Source organism: Heterodontus francisci, chromosome 36 (genome assembly GCF_036365525.1).
Source record: "Heterodontus francisci isolate sHetFra1 chromosome 36, sHetFra1.hap1, whole genome shotgun sequence".
NCBI classification, from domain to species: domain Eukaryota; kingdom Metazoa; phylum Chordata; class Chondrichthyes; order Heterodontiformes; family Heterodontidae; genus Heterodontus; species Heterodontus francisci.
The window spans coordinates 51576496-51597185 of record NC_090406.1 but is presented as its reverse complement, the minus strand read 5'-3'; the positions used below and the strand labels follow the sequence as shown (position 1 = coordinate 51597185).

The window sequence follows — 20690 nt, the reverse complement described above, 5'->3', positions numbered from 1 at the left end:
TGATACTCTCGCCCGTCACTGACCCTCGCTGATACTCTCGCCCGTCACTGACCCTCGCTGATACTCTCGCCCGTCACTGACCCTCGCTGATACTCTCGCCCGTCACTGACCCTCGCTGATACTCTCGCCCGTCACTGACCCTCGCTGATGCTCTCGCCCGTCACTGACCCTCGCTGATGCTCTCGCCCGTCACTGACCCTCGCTGATGCTCTCGCCCGTCACTGACCCTCGCTGATACTCTCGCCCGTCACTGACCCTCGCTGATACTCTCGCCCGTCACTGACCCTCGCTGATACTCTCGCCCGTCACTGACCCTCGCTGATACTCTCGCCCGTCACTGGCCCTCGCTGATACTCTCGCCCGTCACTGGCCCTCGCTGATACTCTCGCCCGTCACTGGCCCTCGCTGATACTCTCGCCCGTCACTGGCCCTCGCTGATACTCTCGCCCGTCACTCGCCCTCTCTGATACTCTCGCCCGTCACTGGCCCTCGCTGATACTCTCGCCCGTCACTGGCCCTCGCTGATACTCTCGCCCGTCACTGGCCCTCGCTGATACTCTCGCCCGTCACTGACCCTCGCTGATACTCTCGCCCGTCACTGACCCTCGCTGATACTCTCACCCGTCACTCACTCTCTCTGATACTCTCACCCGTCACTCACTCTCTCTGATACTCTCGCCCGTCACTGACTCTCTCTGATACTCTCACCCGTCACTCACTCTGAAACTCTCGCCCGTCACTGACTCTGATACTCTCGCCCGTCACTCACTCTGAAACTCTCGCCCGTCACTCACTCTGAAACTCTCGCCCGTCACTCTCTCTCTCTGAAACTCTCGCCCGTCACTCTCTCTCTCTGAAACTCTCGCCCGTCACTCTCTCTCTCTGAAACTCTCGCCCGTCACTCACTCTCTCTGATACTCTCGCCCGTCACTCACTCTCTCTGATACTCTCGCCCGTCACTCACTCTCTCTGATACTCTCGCCCGTCACTGACTCTCTCTGATACTCTCGCCCGTCACTCAGTCTCTCTGATACTCTCTTCCGTCACTCACTCTCTCTGATACTCTCGCCCGTCACTCACTCTCTCTGAAAATCTCGCCCGTCACTCACTCTCTCTGAAAATCTCGCCCGTCACTCACTCTCTCTGATACTCTCGCCCGTCACTGACTCTCTCTGATACTCTCGCCCGTCACTGACTCTCTCTGATACTCTCGCCCGTCACTGACTCTCTCTGATACTCTCGCCCGTCACTGACTCTCTCTGATACTCTCGCCCGTCACTCAGTCTCTCTGATACTCTCGCCCGTCACTCAGTCTCTCTGATACTCTCGCCCGTCACTCAGTCTCTCTGATACTCTCGCCCGTCACTCACTCTCTCTGATACTCTCGCCCGTCACTGACTCTCTCTGATACTCTCGCCCGTCACTGACTCTCTCTGATACTCTCGCCCGTCACTGACTCTCTCTGATACTCTCGCCCGTCACTGACTCTCTCTGATACTCTCGCCCGTCACTGACTCTCTCTGATACTCTCGCCCGTCACTCACTCTCTCTGATACTCTCGCCCGTCACTCACTCTCTCTGATACTCTCGCCCGTCACTCACTCTCTCTGATACTCTCGCCCGTCACTCACTCTCTCTGATACTCTCGCCCGTCACTCACTCTCTCTGATACTCTCGCCCGTCACTCACTCTCTCTGATACTCTCGCCCGTCACTCACTCTCTCTGATACTCTCGCCCGTCACTGACTCTCTCTGATACTCTCGCCCGTCACTCACTCTCTCTGATACTCTAGCCCGTCACTCTCTGATACTCTCACCCGTCACTGACTCTCTCTCTCAAACTCTCGCCCGTCACTCACTCTCTCTCAAACTCTTGCCCGTCACTCACTCTCTCTCAAACTCTTGCCCGTCACTCACTCTCTCTGATACTCTCGCCCGTCACTCACTCTCTCTGATACTCTCGCCCGTCACTCAGTCTCTCTGATACACTCGCCCGTCACTCACTCTCTCTGATACACTCGCCCGTCACTCACTCTCTCTGATACACTCGCCCGTCACTCACTCTCTCTGATACTCTCGCCCGTCACTCACTCTCTCTGAAAATCTCGCCCGTCACTGACTCTCTCTGATACTCTCGCCCGTCACTGACTCTCTCTGATACTCTCGCCCGTCACTGACTCTCTCTGATACTCTCGCCCGTCACTGACTCTCTCTGAAAATCTCGCCCGTCACTCACTCTCTCTGATACTCTCGCCCGTCACTGACTCTCTCTGATACTCTCGCCCGTCACTGACTCTCTCTGATACTCTCGCCCGTCACTCACTCTCTCTGATACTCTCGCCCGTCACTCAGTCTCTCTGATACTCTCGCCCGTCACTCACTCTCTCTGATACTCTCGCCCGTCACTCACTCTCTCTGATACTCTCGCCCGTCACTCACTCTCTCTGAAAATCTCGCCCGTCACTCACTCTCTCTGATACTCTCGCCCGTCACTCACTCTCTCTGATACTCTCGCCCGTCACTCACTCTCTCTGATACTCTCGCCCGTCACTCACTCTCTCTGATACTCTCGCCCGTCACTCACTCTCTCTGATACTCTCGCCCGTCACTCACTGTCTCTGATACTCTCGCCCGTCACTCACTCTCTCTGATACTCTCGCCCGTCACTCACTCTCTCTGATACTCTCGCCCGTCACTCACTCTCTCTGATACTCTCGCCCGTCACTCACTCTCTCTGATACTCTCGCCCGTCACTCACTCTCTCTGATACTCTCGCCCGTCACTCACTCTCTCTGATACTCTCGCCCGTCACTCACTCTCTCTGATACTCTCGCCCGTCACTCACTCTCTCTGAAACTCGCGCCCGTCACTGACTCTCTCTGATACTCTCGCCCGTCACTCACTCTCTCTGATACTCTCGCCCGTCACTCTCTGATACTCTCACCCGTCACTGACTCTCTCTCTCAAACTCTCGCCCGTCACTCACTCTCTCTGATACTCTCGCCCGTCACTCACTCTTTCTGATACTCTCGCCCGTCACTCACTCTCTCTGATACTCTCGCCCGTCACTCACTCTCTCTGATACTCTCGCCCGTCACTCACTCTCTCTGATACTCTCGCCCGTCACTCACTCTCTCTGATACTCTCGCCCGTCACTCACTCTCTCTGATACTCTCGCCCGTCACTCACTCTCTCTGATACTCTCGCCCGTCACTGACTCTCTGATACTCTCGCCCGTCACTCACTCTCTCTGATACTCTCGCCCGTCACTCACTCTCTCTGATACTCTCGCCCGTCACTCAGTCTCTCTGATACACTCGCCCGTCACTCACTCTCTCTGATACACTCGCCCGTCACTCACTCTCTCTGATACACTCGCCCGTCACTCACTCTCTCTGATACTCTCGCCCGTCACTCACTCTCTCTGAAAATCTCGCCCGTCACTCACTCTCTCTGATACTCTCGCCCGTCACTGACTCTCTCTGATACTCTCGCCCGTCACTGACTCTCTCTGATACTCTCGCCCGTCACTGACTCTCTCTGAAAATCTCGCCCGTCACTCACTCTCTCTGATACTCTCGCCCGTCACTGACTCTCTCTGATACTCTCGCCCGTCACTGACTCTCTCTGATACTCTCGCCCGTCACTCACTCTCTCTGATACTCTCGCCCGTCACTCACTCTCTCTGATACTCTCGCCCGTCACTCACTCTCTCTGATACTCTCGCCCGTCACTCACTCTCTCTGATACTCTCGCCCGTCACTCACTCTCTCTGAAAATCTCGCCCGTCACTCACTCTCTCTGATACTCTCGCCCGTCACTGACTCTCTCTGATACTCTCGCCCGTCACTCACTCTCTCTGATACTCTCGCCCGTCACTCACTCTCTCTGATACTCTCGCCCGTCACTCACTCTCTTTGATACTCTCGCCCGTCACTCACTCTCTCTGATACTCTCGCCCGTCACTCACTCTCTCTGAAACTCGCGCCCGTCACTGACTCTCTCTGATACTCTCGCCCGTCACTCACTCTCTCTGATACTCTCGCCCGTCACTCTCTGATACTCTCACCCGTCACTGACTCTCTCTCTCAAACTCTCGCCCGTCACTCACTCTCTCTGATACTCTCGCCCGTCACTCACTCTTTCTGATACTCTCGCCCGTCACTCACTCTCTCTGATACTCTCGCCCGTCACTCACTCTCTCTGATACTCTCGCCCGTCACTCACTCTCTCTGATACTCTCGCCCGTCACTCACTCTCTCTGATACTCTCGCCCGTCACTCACTCTCTCTGATACTCTCGCCCGTCACTCACTCTCTCTGATACTCTCGCCCGTCACTGACTCTCTGATACTCTCGCCCGTCACTCACTCTCTCTGATACTCTCGCCCGTCACTCACTCTCTCTGATACTCTCGCCCGTCACTGCCTCTCTCTGATACTCTCGCCCGTCACTGACCCTCGCTGATACTCTCGCCCGTCACTGACCCTCGCTGATACTCTCGCCCGTCACTGACCCTCGCTGATGCTCTCGCCCGTCACTGACCCTCGCTGATGCTCTCGCCCGTCACTGACCCTCGCTGATACTCTCGCCCGTCACTGACCCTCGCTGATACTCTCGCCCGTCACTGACCCTCGCTGATACTCTCGCCCGTCACTGACCCTCGCTGATACTCTCGCCCGTCACTGGCCCTCGCTGATACTCTCGCCCGTCACTGGCCCTCGCTGATACTCTCGCCCGTCACTGGCCCTCGCTGATACTCTCGCCCGTCACTCGCTCTCTCTGATACTCTCGCCCGTCACTGGCCCTCGCTGATACTCTCGCCCGTCACTGGCCCTCGCTGATACTCTCGCCCGTCACTGGCCCTCGCTGATACTCTCGCCCGTCACTGACCCTCGCTGATACTCTCGCCCGTCACTGACCCTCGCTGATACTCTCGCCCGTCACTGGCCCTCGCTGATACTCTCGCCCATCACTCGCTCTCGCTGATACTCTCGCCCGTCACTGGCCCTCGCTGATACTCTCGCCCGTCACTGGCCCTCGCTGATACTCTCGCCCGTCACTGGCCCTCGCTGATACTCTTGCCCTTCAGTTTGCCTGCTCCCTCACTCAGACCATTCCCTGTTTCGTAAATGACCTGAACAGCACCTCTTCGCTCACTGCCCCACATTCCCTCAGTCACCGAATTCTCCGAGTTACAAAATCTGTCGCAGCATTACTCCTTAGAGCTGGACTTTTTGCTGCTTTGTGCATGTCCTTTACCTTTGTATTCTGTGAGCACCAGTATTGAGAGCATTATGTCAGTGTTTTTGCTGTAGCAAAGTAGTGAGAAGTTACTCTGTTGCTTCTCTTTCAGAACTATTCACAGTGTCTAAAGACAAATCAATTCACATTCTCAATGTCGAAGTTGGCAAATTGGTTTCGAGGATTCCAAAAGCTCACAGGTACCTGATGTGGGAGATCACTGACCTGGGATAGGCAAATCCCGGGTAGGGGGGTGGTGGGAGCATGGAGTCATGGGTGGGGTTTGGTGAGGAGTTGGGTGTACAGCTAGTGGTATGAGGGAGCAGGGAGTCCGGCAGGATTGAGGAACAAGGAGCAGGATCTATATCTGCCAATGCTTTTCTCCAGTTTCATCCCTTAGCTCTATTCCATTCCCTTATAGGGACTGTATTCCAGTCTATTTGGTCTTTTTGCTCTCCGTCTCTCTCTCTCTCTCTCTCTTATGTTAGCCTGAAGATGAACAATATAAACTTTATTTCCCTTGTTTTGAGAACCGGGGAAGCTAAGGAAACCTCTGCTCCCGGCCCTTGGCTGACCTTTGGCTCTGGTTCTGTTGCTGTTTGTTCCCTACAGTGCAGCCATTAACAGTCTGAAGCTGATTGATGAAAATCTCTTTGCCACGGGTGATGACAATGGTCTGTTGAAAGTGTGGGACTTGCGCAAGGAAACCTCGTTCATGGAGATGAAAAACCATGACGACTACATCAGTGACATCGCAGTCGACCAGAACAAGAAAATCCTGCTCACAACCAGGTACAGGAATCTCTCCGGCTTGAGAACACGAGGTTATGCAGGTGGATTCATGGGTAAGGAGTCAGCATGCACTCTCAACTCGGAGTCAACAAGTCATGGGCTCAGGACTCACTCCAGAGACTTGAGCACGTAATCCAGGCTGACACTCGGTGCAGCACTGAGGGAATGCTGCACTGTCAGAGGTCCCATCTTTCAGATGAGATGTTTGACAGACGCCTCGTCTGTCCTCTCTTCGGGATATAAAATATCCCGTTTGCTGTCCTGGCCAGTATTTGTCCCACAACCAACATTAAAACAAATCAGATCTTGTGTTAGGTTTAGCTTCTTATGATGAGACATCAGTTTGACATATTACTTTATCCAAGCCTACCTGAACTCAGCATTCTATTAGACTTATTCTAAATAGCAGTGAAGCAGTTGATTGAATACATGAGCTTGGGACAGTTGCCTAGATTTCAATGCTGTCTCTCTCGCTCTCTCATTTCTTTGCCTGTGTATGGTCACATTTATCACTTTCACAAGTCACTTAAGACATCAACTTTATAGCTTGTGACCCTTAGGTCATTGGGTTTAACTTTGTTGGACACCTCATGACCCTTAGGTGATCAGACACATTGCTGAACACAGCCATATGGGCCTCATCCTTATTAATCTGTTCCATTGTCTAAATTTATCATTTTTTTAGACGGTGGTCAAGTATCTATCATTGTACATGTCTCTGCCAAAATACCTTCCTGCGCAACTAGTAATGTAAGCTATTTAAAATGTTTTTTTCTGCCTCTTGTATGGTTAGCACAAAGTGTTTATTCTATCTCTCTAACCCTCCGGGAGCTCCGCACTACTCCAGTTCTGCCCTCTTGAACATCCCTGATTTTCATTGCCTCACTATTGGTGGCCATGTCTTCAGCTGCCCAGGACCTAAGTTCTGGAGTTCCCTCCCTCTACCTCTCTGCCTTTCTACCTCCTTTAAGTCGTTCCTCTTTCACCAAGCTTTTGGTCACCTGTCCTAATATCTCATATGGCTTGTTGTCACATTCTGTCTGTGAAGCTTCTTGGGAAGTTTTACTACATTAAAGCAGCTATATAAATATTGCTATCATTACCCATATTGCTATACGTTATCCTACCCGTAATTCTTACATTAGCTGTTATATCTTGGTTTCACACAAAAACTGCAAAAGCAAATGTATATGCTCCAGCCTCACGTATCACATTGCTGCTGTTTGTGGGATCTTGCTGTGTTTATTGGTTGCTGCAATAAATAGCTGAAAGAAGGGATTGCAATGTATAAAGGGCAGGTGTGTGCAGGTGAACACAACACAAGAAATAGGAGCAGGAGTAGACCCTATGGTCCATCGAGCCTGCTCCGCCATGCAAGACGATCATGGCTGATCTTGGGCTTCAATTCCACTTTCCTGCCCGCTCTCCAGATCACTTGATTCCCTGCGAGACCAAAAATCTATCTATCCCAGCCTTAAATGTATTCAACGATGGAGCATCCACAACCCTCTGGGATAGAGAATTCCAAAGATTCACAATCCTTTGACGTCATTTCTCCTCATCTCAGTCCTAAATGATCGACCCCTTATCCTGAGACTGTGCCCCCGTGTTTTAGATTCCTGACCAGCGGAAATAATCTCCGTGTCCACCCTATCCAGTCCCTTTAGAATCTTATATGTTTCAATGAGATCACCTCTCATTCTTCTTAACTCCAGAGAATCCAGGCCCAATTTACTTAGTCGCTAATCATAGGACAACCCCCTCATCCTAGGGACCAATTTAGTAAATCTTCACTGCACTACCTCCAGTGCAGGTGTATCCTTTCTTAAATGTGGAGACCAAAAACTGCACACAGGTTGCTTATTTGTTTGCTATGTACCAGCTGGTAACTCACTGGGTAACCATGATCTCTCCAGTCTACTTGAATTCTGTATCGAGTCGGGGAGGGTCGGCCAGAGGCTTTTCCTGTAGGTTATTCACTCAATCCTTTTGCCTGTCTGTGAGGTTGGAATGAGCAGAGTTGGGGAGGGGGGTGTGCAGGTTTCTGTGAGCTGTAGTTTGAGGTACATTATTGGGCTTGGCTGTCTGCTGTCTCTCCTCCACATACTAAAGGGATCATTACGCAATCCCTGCAGGAGGATGTAGTCTCACCTGTTTGTAGTTAAGATGATTCTCCTTCCTGCTCTCCCTCCCACTCTCCCTCCTTCCTGCCCGCTCTCCCTCTCCCTCCTTCCTTCCTGCCCGCTCTCCCTCTGTGCTCCACCCTCCCTTGATTTGCTAACATTGCTCCGTCTGTCTGTCTCTGCAGTGGTGATGGTACGATGTGTGTTTTTAACATTAAGAGGCGTCGCTTTGACCTGCAGTCAGAGTTTCAGGATGGTGATCTCACATCACTGGCTATAATGAAGGTAAGTTCTTTCGGAATTGAAATGTATTCAGACTGAATACACTGTCAGATTGAAGCCTTGGCCTGCTTGCCTTGGAGGTTAAACTCTGTGGGTCTAATTGGAAGCATTGCGGGGGTTAGTCTGGTTGTTTGGGCCTGGTTATTTTTCCCTCTGGGCTCCTAAGGGATGCACCCCAGCCCCCCAAACTCGGCTGTCGCTGTTCTGTAACAGAGCACTAGGGTGTGGGTGAATAACTAAGTGAAGGGAACACCTCTCCTTCCCCAAATAAGTCGGTACCTGCCCAAAGACATCAGGACCACTTTGCTGGTGTGTTCACACTGGCGCACTGGTCTCCCACCTACAGTAGTCAAAGGGACGTGTGGGACTGGAGTCACCCCAAATGGGGAAGGGAGGACATTAGTGACCCAGTTGGGTTTATAGTACATGCTTTTCATGCTCATTTTCCTGGTGCCAGCCCACAGATTAACAGATTTATTACATTCCATTTCACAGTTTGGGATTTGAACTCCTGACCTCCAGGTTGCCAATCAGCACCTAAACCAACCTGGAGTGATTGTGTGACCTGCTCCTCGAGATTGAACAGATATTGTGAAATCTATCAGCTGGATCCTGATGGACTGAATAATCTTTCTTCTTTTACTTTGGTTAAAAGCTGATTATCAGTTTGGAGAGACTGCCTCCCTCCCCAGCTCCCAGTCTGTGCTGATTCAGAGCCCAATACACTGGGTTTTGCTCAGAGTTGCTGACTCTAACTGCTTCTGTTTATGTCTAGCGAGGCAGTAAGGTGGTCTGCAGTTCGTCTGAGGGAATGATCTACCTCTTCAACTGGGATGGATTTGGAGCAACCAGTGATCGATTCTTGGTACGGAAAGAATCCATTGACTGTATTGTGCCGATCACCGATAATATTCTCTGCACTGCGTCTATGGATGGAGTCATCAGGTGAGAGCCAATGGGTTGGTTACTGCTTCCAGCACTACGCCGGCCCCTCCTCCCACTGCACCACACCACCAGTGTCACACCCACTGAACCACAAACCATCACCGTACAATGTCCCACCATCACCCTGTTCCCTTACCGCATGGCATCACACCAGTTGTTCCGCCAGCTGCATCGTGCAGTGTCATGCCGCCATCACACCCAGCGTACCGCTCACTGTGGCACCGGGGTTGGTGATGGATTTTACAGATAGGTACTGGGCTGCTGCTACCATCAAATTTTTCTATGTCTTATTTCAGTACCTTAAAGGCCAAGTGAATGGAAATCCCTCTCGAGAGAGAGGTATACACAAGCTGATGAAGTTAACCTGGTTTCTGCTAACTGCTCTTTGGAAAAGGCATTATGGAAAGGCAAGGTGTAAACATTGTCTGAGTGTCCCTGTACTGAGGAGCGGCACTGCTGTTGAAAACAGTGCTGGAACTCGAGTCCGGTGACTCTCATCTGGGAGGGCTGGGAGTAGAGATGAAATGGAGGTCATGTGATTAGTTAGCTATTGTGGTGTCAAAGGTTAAAAGTTTATCTACTTATTTTAAATTTGGAACTAGGAGCATCTTTTCCAAATGAACAGTAACAGTTGTGATCGCAGAAACGTGAAATGATAGAGGCACAGTGGCGCAGTGGTTAGCACCGCAGCCTCACAGCTCCAGCACCCCGGGTTCGATTCTGGGTGCTGCCTGTGCGGAGTTTGCAAGTTCTCCCTGTGACCGCGTGGGTTTCCGCCGGGTGCTCCGGTTTCCTCCCACAGCCAAAGACTCGCAGGTTGATGGGTAAATTGGCCATTGTAAATTGCCCCTAGCGTAGATAGGTGGTAGGAGAATTGAGGGGATGTGATAGGAATATGGGGATTAATGTAGGATTAGTATAAATAGGTGGTTGATGGTCGGCACAGACTCGGTGGGCCGAAGGGCCTGTTTCAGTGCATGAGACCTTCACACACACACACCCCGTTACAGGAGCCCCTCACAAATGCTGGGTCAAAATCCTGGAACTCCCTTCCATCAGTATTGTGGGTGTACCTACCCCACATGGGATGCAGCAGTTCAAGGCAGCAGCCCACCTTCACCTTCTCAAGGGCAATTGGGGATGGGCAATAAATGCTGGCCTGGCCAGCGATGTCCACATCTATAAAAAAAAATGCTGGAAATCTGAAATAAAAACTGAAAATGCTGGAAATACTCAGCAGGTCTGGCAGCATCTGTGGAGAGAGAAACAGTTAATGTTTCAGGACTGTAACCTTTCATCAGAACTGGAAAAAGTTAGAAATGTAAAGGTTTTAAGCAGGTGCAGAGGCAGTAAAAGAGAGCAGAGAGAAATGAGCAAGGACAAAAATTCCTCCTTTCCACCCTATCACTTACTTGTCCTTTCCTGCTCTCCCCGCTTTTCCTACCTCTCTATTAGTAACCCTGTGTTTGTGTGGCTCCTGTAATGACGTGTGTGTGTGTGAGGGGCTCCTCTAATGGGGCGTGTGTGTATGAGGTTCTCCTGTAAGAGTGTGACTGTGAGGGCCTTTTGTAACGCGATGTTTTTTTTTATTTGTTTCAAAGGGAGTTCTAGGATTTTGACCCAGCATTTGTGAGGGGCTCCTGTAACGGGCTGTGTGTGTGTGAAGGTCTCATGTAACAGGGTGTGTGCGAGGGGCTTCTGTAATTGTGTTCTGATGAAAGGTCACAGACCTGAAATGTTAACTCTGCTTCTCTCTCCACAGAAGCTGCCTGACCTGCTGAGTATTTCCAGCATCGCAGTAGTTTGCTGATATTCTGTAATTGTGTGTCTGTCTCTCCCAGGGCTGTGAATATTTTTCCCAATCGAGTGATTGGAAGTGTGGGGCAGCACCCCGGAGAGTGCATCGAACAGATCGCCAAGTCCAGTGAGGGTCGCTTCCTGGCCAGCTGTGCCCATGACCAGAAGGTGAAATTTTGGGATGTTTCTGATTTGCATGGGGTTGTTGTTGATGACTACAGGAGAAGGAAGAAGCATGGGAAGCTGGAATCGCTCAGCAGGAAAGCGTTTGGCTGCGGAAGTGACTTTTTCGCTGATCTCGCTGAAGGAGGTGAAGAGGGAGAGGGAGATGAGAGTGACAGCGAGAGTGACTGAGACCAGGAATCCCAGGGCAGGCGAGCAGGCCAGGACATTGTACACTCATTAGGATCCCAGAGTGGACTTGCAGCCTCAGTCACCTGTGGGGAAACAAGAGGCTTGGCTTCCCCTCAACCTGCAGAGTCTGAGTGACCTTGGAATCACCTCATTGCATTTTCTATTCAATTTATATTTTACCGCACCACAGGCTGTGAGGGGACATCACTGTGTGATGAACCAGGGGGTGGGGTAGGTGAGGAGGCACCACACCTGGTCCCCAATGAGTTCTCAGCCAACTGACACCTCCCCATTCTAGCTCTCAGTTACTAATCTCCAGCAGCCTTTTATTTTTCCTCCTTCCTTAGTGTAAGAGATTATATAGTGAACTCGGACTATCCATTGGGCCAATTTAATATTCATATTCTTCACAGCCAGAATTGGAAGCTTAAAATCTTAAATCAAAGAGGCTATGTTCCCCCAGTCTGATCTGGCCCCATCTGTACTCTTAGTCTGGTCTCCCAGTCTGGTCTGATCCCGTCTGCGCACCCAGTCTGGTCTGATCCCGTCTGCGCTCCCAGTCTGTCTCCCAGTCTGGTCTGGTCCCATCTGGTCTCCTAGTCTGGTCTGGTCCCACCTGGGATCTCAATCTGGTCTCCCAGTCTGGTCTGATCCCGTCTGCGCTCCCAGTCTGGTCTGATCCCCTCTGCGCTCCCAGTCTGTCTCCCAGTCTGGTCTGGTCCCATCTGGTCTCCTAGTCTGGTCTGGTCCCACCTGGGATCTCAATCTGGTCTCCCAGTCTGGTCTGATCCCGTCTGCGCTCCCGGTCTGGTCTGGTCCCATCTGGGCTCCCAGTCTGGTCTGGTCCCATCTGGGCTCCCAGTCTGGTCTGGTCCCATCTGGGCTCCCAGTCTGGTCTGGTCCCATCTGGTCTCCCAGTCTGGTCTGGTCCCACCTGGAATCTCAATCTGGTCTCCCAGTATGGTCTGGTCCCGTCTGGGCTCCCAGTCTGGTCTGGTCCCATCTGGGCTCCCAGTCTGGTCTGGTCCCATCTGGGCTCCCAGTCTGGTCTGGTCCCATCTGGGCTCCCAGTCTGGTCTGGTCCCGTCTGGGCTCCCAGTCTGGTCTCCCTGTCTGGTCTGGTCTCGTTTGGGCTTCCAGTCTGGTCTCCCTGTCTGGTCTGGTCTCGTTTGGGCTTCCAGTCTGGTCTGGTCCTGACTGAGCTCCTGGTCTGGACTTGTCCCATCTGGGTTCCCAGTCTGATCTGGTCTGGTCCGCTCTGGGCTCCTTGTTTGGTCTAGTCTGGTCCAGGCTCCCGGTGCCTGTGTCAGGTTTGAGCTGAAGCAGTGTCCAATTTGCCAGCAGGTGGCACTCTAGCCCATCTAGTGATTGATGCTGGGACTGTGGCTGTGCTGAGGATCCCATAGTGCAGGCACGGACTAATAGTCCCTCGTAGATTGAAAGCAACAGCTGGCGCCAGGTAAAACCCAGCAGGTAACCAGACTTTGAGTGATTTAATAGCATTTGTAAACCCAGCCATTGTCAGTTATAGGAATGTAAACTTTGTTATTAATATCAGAGAGCAGAGCTGCCTCTACAGTTACACTGAAAGACTGAACCCTCAAAGGCTGTAATGGCTTCTGGCTATAGTCTAGAAACATTAGTTAAGGGCCTTTACTGCTGGCCCAAAGTAATAATTAGCTCCCAATAGTCATCAGAACCTTTCCTGCTTCAACCTGTGCTGATTTTATCACACATTGCAATCTGATTAAAGGATTTTATAAATACAGAGTCTATTCACAGAGACCAAAGAAAGAACTTGTATATTTGCAGTGTGTTAACACATCCTTAATCAATTACTATTTGAAGTGTAAATGCAGGAAACACGAGTGACCCCAACTGAGCCTGGACTGACAATTTCTTTGTGCTGTCAATGTTAGTATAAAGTGTGGTTAAATGTACCAATTTGTTCTGCAATACTTCAGTGACACTCAATGTCATCAATATAAAACATTCACTAATAAATCCAATAGAGAATTCCAGTGAAACCTCTTTACCCAGAGAGTGGTGTGAATGTGGAACTTGCTACAAGGACCGTTTGAGGCGAATATCAGAGATGCATTTAAAGGGAAGCTAGATAAGTATATGAGGGAGAAGGCACGATAGGATGAGATTGGGAAGGACGGACGGCAGAAGGCTGGGGTGGGGTATAAACACTGGCCCCAACCAGTGGGGTCGAATGGCCTGTTTCTGTGCTGTACATTCAGTGTAATTCTATGCAATATGTGTGATCACAGTATTACATGATAAATACAGTTGAAGATGAGTGCAGTGCTGTAGCAGTACAGTGTGTGAACAGCTATTCCTGTGAATAGGGCCTGGGAATCACCAGAACTGGTCTCCCAAACACTAGTGCTGGCAAGCTGTGCAGTCATACCACAGGTGGGCCAGAGACTGTCCCAAACTGCAGCCAGGGAAGTTACAGTAATTAATTCAATTTATCAATCCCCACTATAAACATGATTCTCCTCAGCCCCAATCTTAATAGATGCTTTCTGTGATTCTAGGGCCCCGTCCATTGTAGAGGAAACCAGCACACAGCCGCAGATGGCCCTGTGTATGTAGAACAAACGAGCCCTTCACCAGTACAGACAGTGTGAATTCATTTACTGATTATGCAGACAACTTCACCAGACATGCAGCAACCAGAATTGACTAAACATACCCTGGTAATCTGTTACTATTATGGTGGATAAAGCAGATTTAATGACTCATCACAGATTCACACCACACAAGTATGTCTGCTGAATTTAGTGACTTTTTCTTCATTCCACAGACCCTCTGTTGAGAAATAAATCCTCAGTTGAAATCTCACAGTTCACGACCCGAAATATACTTGTCGCATAATGTCAGGGGAAAATGTTATATTTCAAGAAAGAGAATTGCAAAATTGTAGAGCATTGAACTTTTGGAAAAAGTTCATAATGGTTTTTTACAAAAGTCTGCTAATGGCTTCAATGGGCAAATTAGCAGACCTTTAGGCAAAGTCAGAGTAGTGCTGTGAAATCTGAATGATAAAGATTTCCTTCTCAACTCTTTTCTGATGCCATGGTGACCGGGAGAGGGAAAAAAGCATCTTTGTAAGTGCCATTATGTTGAAATTCAATTGACAGTTGATGGGATTGTTTTCCACTTTAATATTAATGATAACTAATCCAAGTGCTAACTACTCCAGCTTCTTGTGGTGACTTTGATCTGGACAATAGGATTTCTCCCTCCTTACCACCAGAAATCTGGCCATGGCCAATCAGGACTTGCCTGCAATGACACTGTTAGCACATCTGAAGTGATGTGATGGTCATTTAACTATTAAGGTAAAAGCTGAGAATGTTACTCCTGCTCTGAATTGCAGGAAAACAGGAGAGCATGGACCTGAAATGGTTGTTCGGTTGGCATCCTTCCATCTATAAAAGATGGACACACAGCAAACAATCCATTTAGGTGGAGTGTTTTCTCTTGGTGCACCTTTGTTGATGGCAGTGAAGGCAAATCCTTGAGAGGCAGGTTCTGCCACAAGTGCTTACTTGTCCATAGATCACTAAAGGCAGCAGCAGGTAGATAAGGTGGTTAGGAAGGCATATGGGATACTTGCCTTTATTAGCCGAGGCATAGAATGTAAGAGCAGGGAGGTTATGATGGAGCTGTATCAAACGCTAGTTAGGCCACAGCTGGAGTACTGTGTACAGTTCTGGTCACCACACTATAGGAAGGATGTGATTGCACTGGAGAGGGTGCAGAGGAGATTCACCAGGATGTTGCCTGGGCTGGAGCATTTCAGCTATGAAGAGAGACTGGATAGGCTAGGGTTGTTTTCCTTAGAGTGGAGAAGACTGAGGGGGGAACCTGATTGAGATATACAAAATTATGAGGGGCATAGATAGGGTAGATAGGAAGAAACTTTTTCCATTAGTGGAGGGATCAATAACCAGGGGGCATAGATTTAAGGTGAGGGGGCAGGAGGTTTAGAGGGGATTTGAGGGAAACTTTTTTTCACCCAGAGAGTGGGTGGAATCTGGAACACACTAACAGAAGAGGTGATCGAGGCAGGAACCCTCAACATTTAAGAAGTATTTAGATGAGCACTTGAAACACCATAGCATACAAGGCTGCGGGCCAAGTGCGGGAAAATGGGATTGATGGCTGGCATGGACAAGATGGGCCGGAGGGCCTGTTTCTGTGCTGTATAACTCTGACTCTATGCTGCACCTGAAGCTGCCAAGTGACGCGGTGAGTTGTTGTTTTTGATGTTGGAGCCTGTTGCCAAGCTACTGTAGCAACTGGTTGTCATGGTAGTGCACACCAGTCCACGAGATGTGTCGCCATTTCCCTCTTTATCAGCTAGTGACTCCCAGGTGCGATAGTCGACATTTAGGGCCTTCATGTCACGCTCGCAAACATCCTTGAAGCGGATCTTTGGGGCCCCGGCTACCTCACCATACAGAAGGTCCTTGGGTATACGACAGTCTTCCATCCTGCAAAGGTGCCTGATCCACCGAAGCCACCTCTGTTTGATTAGTGCCAACACACATGGATCAAGCTGATGGTTTAATAAGGCCTGTGTTCTCAGCACCTTGCTGTATGGCTGTGAAACATGGACGACTTACAGCTAACAGGAAAAGAAGCTCAATAATTTCCATCATCGCTGTCTGCGGTGCATTGTGGGTATATCCTAGCAGGACAAAAATCACCTGAAATTGTACAGTCTGAGTAACTGACAACACTCTCTGATTTTGAAAGACTAATTTATTCTCAGGAGCTTGATTCCAAGTCTCGGCACTGCCTGAAAGGGTGGTAGAAGCAGATTCAATAGTAAATTGCAAAAGGGAATTGGTTATATACTTGAAGGGGAAAGATTGGCAGGGCTATGGGGAAAGAGCAGGGGAATGGGACTAATACAATAGGACTTTCAAAGAGCACAGGCCCAATAGGCGGAGTGGCTGCCTTCTGTGCTAAGATATTATGATTTTAAATATTTACTCTTGTGTAATTGACGTCTGAGTTTTTAAATCAAATGAGGATTAAACTACAATCCAAGCTTAACAAATTATGGGCATCATCTACTGGTGTGCATTCGTTAAAAGTTCAGGTGATAACTTTCCCAAACTGCGGACAGATGTAATGTGATCAAACCTCAAGGAATACTTCAAACCAGAGCTAGCAACCTTACTTCTGGAGGAAGACTGATCTATTTATAAATATTTCTGAAATATTGTCAAGAAAAAAATCAGGGCTATGAATGGGGAGAAGGGAGTGCATGGGGGGTTTAGATCGAGAATAAATCTCCCTCTACGCTGTATCCATCAAACATTCCCTGGGCAGATACAGCACGGGATTGACTGGAGAAATTGTGGCACTTCCTGTTTGCAATCAAGTGAAACAGCTGTGCCTGTGCAGGCTGGTGGGAGCAGCAGCTGGAGAGGAGAGAGCAGAGAGATTTACAACTTCAAATGTGGAACTGCTTCTATTTAGTGGAGGGCAAAGACCTGCAAGTTATTTTGGAGAGGTCGGTGTTGGAACACCAGAGAAGTATTTTTGTTTGGACTGTTGGGGGAGGGTGGAGACGCCGAAAGATCCAGGGGTGGGGCTGCCAAATTCTATAGGGAGCCCTTGTGCTTTCCTCCATCCTGCAGAAAGGGAGCTGTCTCCCCATCCCAACTGCGTGGCTCGGGAGGGCTGGTGCTGCCCAGCTGAAGAAAGTCTTTATACAACAGCAGGAAAAGGAGAGAACAGGCCCATTCCAGCTGACGCGGGTGAAGAACCCTGTCCTGACTGGATGACTGGACTTTGGTCTCTGCAATAAGGTGCTCCAACCACCGATCGTTTAGCAACATCCTCGAAGCTTTTCTCTCCCTTCCACCACTCAGCCACCTATCCTCTCCTTTTTCCTCTTCCTTTTCCTTTCCACCCCTATCTCCCTATTCCCACCACCCCCCCCCCCCCCCACCCCCTCATTATATTGCTTAGTTTTTTTTTAAGCTGTCATTTCCTTTGTTAGGGGTGGGTGTGGCTCTTCAGCCCCATGGCAAGCCCCTCTTCACCGGTGGCGGGGCCTTTTCACACATATGCTGGTGTGGCTGCTGCAGCTGCACCTGTTGCCCCGTTACCATTTGAGCTAATAACATCAAAGCATGGGGGCAGGAGCTACATCCACCCCAACATGTCAGTAGAGGCATGTGTAAAAGCAATGGCCGAGGTTGTCAGCCCCTCAGGCATTGTTGCCACCTCTAAAATGTATGGGAAGGCCATGTTTTTCCTGAAGACTGAGCAGGCAGTGTCCCTGGCCCTGAGCAAGGGGCTCACCGTGGGCGGGACCTTTCTGCTCGTGGATCCCCTGGAGGACCTTACAGGTGCAACAACCACCGCTCAGGCCCCCTGGATATGAAAAGTAGTCCTGAGCCTGAGCTTAGTACCAAGCCTGATCCGGGGAGTCCACCTGCCCCGCCGCTGAGCTCGGGCTCAAGGAAACTGAGATGAAGGTCTCTGAACTTCCATGCCCCTCCCGGAATAAGAGGAGGAAGCACCCCTCCTCTGAAGAGGGCCAGGAGTTGCGGGGTCCATCTCCTGTCACAGGTCCTCGGACTCCCCCCCCACCACCAGGGCCTCGAGCGCTAAAGGGTAGCCCTCAGGATGGAGTGTGGAGAGAAGCCCTTGTTATTTTGGCAACTCCCAATGACGGAAGAGTGGGCCTGCCTGTGGACCCCATGGGAGAAATCTCTCCTTCAGCCTCGGGTGTCCTGGATGGAGGCAAGACCAGTGAGGGTCAACTCTCCCAGTAGCCTGTTGCTGCTGCCCAGGATGTACCCAACCCGGAGGCCAATTTACATGGTGCCACATTTTCTGGCAGGGCAGGAGATGGCCTCCCCTCTCCGCCTCCGGTCCTGGCTCCAGCTGGATTTCCGGTCGGGAGCTACCGCCTCCCCTGGACCACTTACTAGCCCAGGGACGGAGGTGGAGGGGGGTCCTGAACCACTGGCACCCATACACATGCATACATCTTTGAAGGTGGCTGGACATATTGAGAGAGTGGTCAGCAAAGATTAGGGCGGCACAGTGATGCAGTGGCACCGCAGCCCCACAGCTCCAGCGACCCGGGTTCGGTTCTGGGTACTGCCTGTGTGGAGTTTGCAAGTTCTCCCTGTGACCGTGTGGGTTTCCTCCGGGTGCTCCAGTTTCCTCCCACATGCCAAAGACTTGCGGGTTGATAGGTAAAATTGGTCATTGTAAAAAATGCCCCTAGTGTAGGTAGGTGGTAGGAGAATTGAGGGAAGGTGGGGATGTGAGAGGGAAAAATGGGATTAATGTAGGATTAGTATAAATGGGTGGTTGATGGTCGGCACAGACTCGGTGGGCTGAAGGGCCTGTTTTGGTGCTGTATCTCTCTCTATGACAACGATAGAGGTGTTAAGTATAAAAGTATGGAAGTTATGCTGAACCTTTATAAAGCTCTAGTTAGGCCACAACTAGAATACTGCATCCAGTTCTGGTCGCCACACTTTAGGAAAGATGTGAGGTTCCTTCAGAGGCAGCAGAGGAGATGGTGGTTCCAGGGGTGGGGGAATTTTAGCAAAGTGGACTGAAACAGCTACGTGAAGGTCAGAGCAGTGAGAATTAGTGAGCGTTGAGAACAAATATGTTCACACAAAGACAAAAAGGGTGGGACTCCCAAATCTAGAGCTTCTTGGATGTCACGGATCAAACTGGGTAGGATAAGGGTCAAAAGGGAAGTTTATGTCAGATACCGAGAGCTCAATATCACAGAAAGCCAAGAGGATTTTAGAAAACTCAGGGGTGAAATTGAAAAGCAAATTAGGAAAACAAAGAGAGGGTCGTAAAAAATATTGTCTAGTAAAAGCAAGGAAAAGTCAAAGATGTTTTATCAATACATTGAGCAAGAAAGAGTATTAGGGACCAAAAGGGAATGTGTGCATAGAGATGGGAGATGTGGTTCTTAATGAATACTTTGTGTCTGTCTTCATAAAAGAGGGGGAACGATGCAGACATTGTAGTTAAAGAGGAGGAGTGAGACATATTGCATGGGATAAACAGTGAGAGGGGTAATATTAAGGTGTCTGGCATCTTTGAAAGTGAATAAATGGTCAGGCCTGGATTCATTGGAATCAGTTCAGAGAGGTTTACTAGGCTGATTCCTGGGATGAAGGGGTTGTCTTATGAGGAATGGTTGAACAGGTTGGGCCTATACTCATTGGCATTTAGAAGAATGAGAGGTGATCTTATTGAAACATACAAGATTCTGAAGGAACTTGACAGGATGTTGCCTGGTCTGGAGGGCATTAGCTATGAGGAGAGGTTGGAAAAACTCGGATTGTTTTCACTGGAACGACGGAGGTGGAGGGGCGACATGATAGAGGTTTACAAAGTTATGAGTGGCATGGACAGAGTGGATAGTCAGAAGCTTTTTGCCAGGGTGGAAGAGTCAGTTACTAGGGGACATAGGTTTAAGGTGCGAGGGGCAAAGTTTAGAGGGGATGTGCGAGGCAAGTTTTTTTTACACAGAGGGTGGTGAGTGCCTGGAACTTGCTGCCAGGGGAGGTGGTGGAAGCAGGTACGATAGCGACGTTTAAGAGACATCTTGACAAATACATGAATAGGAAGGGAATAGAGGGGATATGGGCCCCGGAAGTGCAGAAGGTGTTAGTTTCGGCAGGCATCAAGATCTGCGCAGGCTTGGAGGGCCGAATGGCCTGTTCCTGTGCTGTACTGTTCTTTGTTCTTTGACAGGGTGGATGGTGCGAGGATGTTCCCCTTGTAGGGGAATCTAGAACTAGGGGGCACAGTTTAAAAATACAGGGTCTCCCATTTAAGACTGAGATGAGGAGGAATTTTTTTCTCTCAGCTGGTGGTTAGGCTTTAAATTTCTCTTCCCCAGAGAGCAGTGGAGGTTGGGTCATTGAATATATTCAAGGCAGAGTTAGACAGATCTTTGATCGACAAGGGAGTTAAGGGTTATGGGGTAGGCAGGAAAGTGGAGTTAAGGCCACAGTCAGATCAGCCATGATCTTATTGAATGGCGGAGCAGGCTCGAGGGGCTGAATAGCCGGCTCCTGCTCCTATTTCTTACGATCTTGTGTATAAGCTCAGGATCCCTAGAAGAACC

At 50.0% G+C, this 20690-nt stretch overlaps 1 protein-coding gene across 1 annotated transcript in view; it reads left to right on the top strand.

Annotated features, from left to right (window-relative positions):
- The window catches only part of wdr55 (WD repeat domain 55), a 92148-nt gene extending 78591 nt beyond the window's left edge, over nucleotides 1-13557 (top strand). Inside the window, exons 3-7 of the mRNA XM_068015928.1 lie at nucleotides 5356-5443; nucleotides 5856-6035; nucleotides 8344-8443; nucleotides 9216-9385; nucleotides 11227-13557. Coding sequence (XP_067872029.1) covers nucleotides 5356-5443; nucleotides 5856-6035; nucleotides 8344-8443; nucleotides 9216-9385; nucleotides 11227-11536 — 848 coding nt within the window. The 3' untranslated portion in view covers nucleotides 11537-13557. The remainder of the gene's footprint in view (nucleotides 1-5355; nucleotides 5444-5855; nucleotides 6036-8343; nucleotides 8444-9215; nucleotides 9386-11226) is intronic.
- The last annotated feature ends 7133 nt before the right edge of the window (nucleotides 13558-20690 follow it).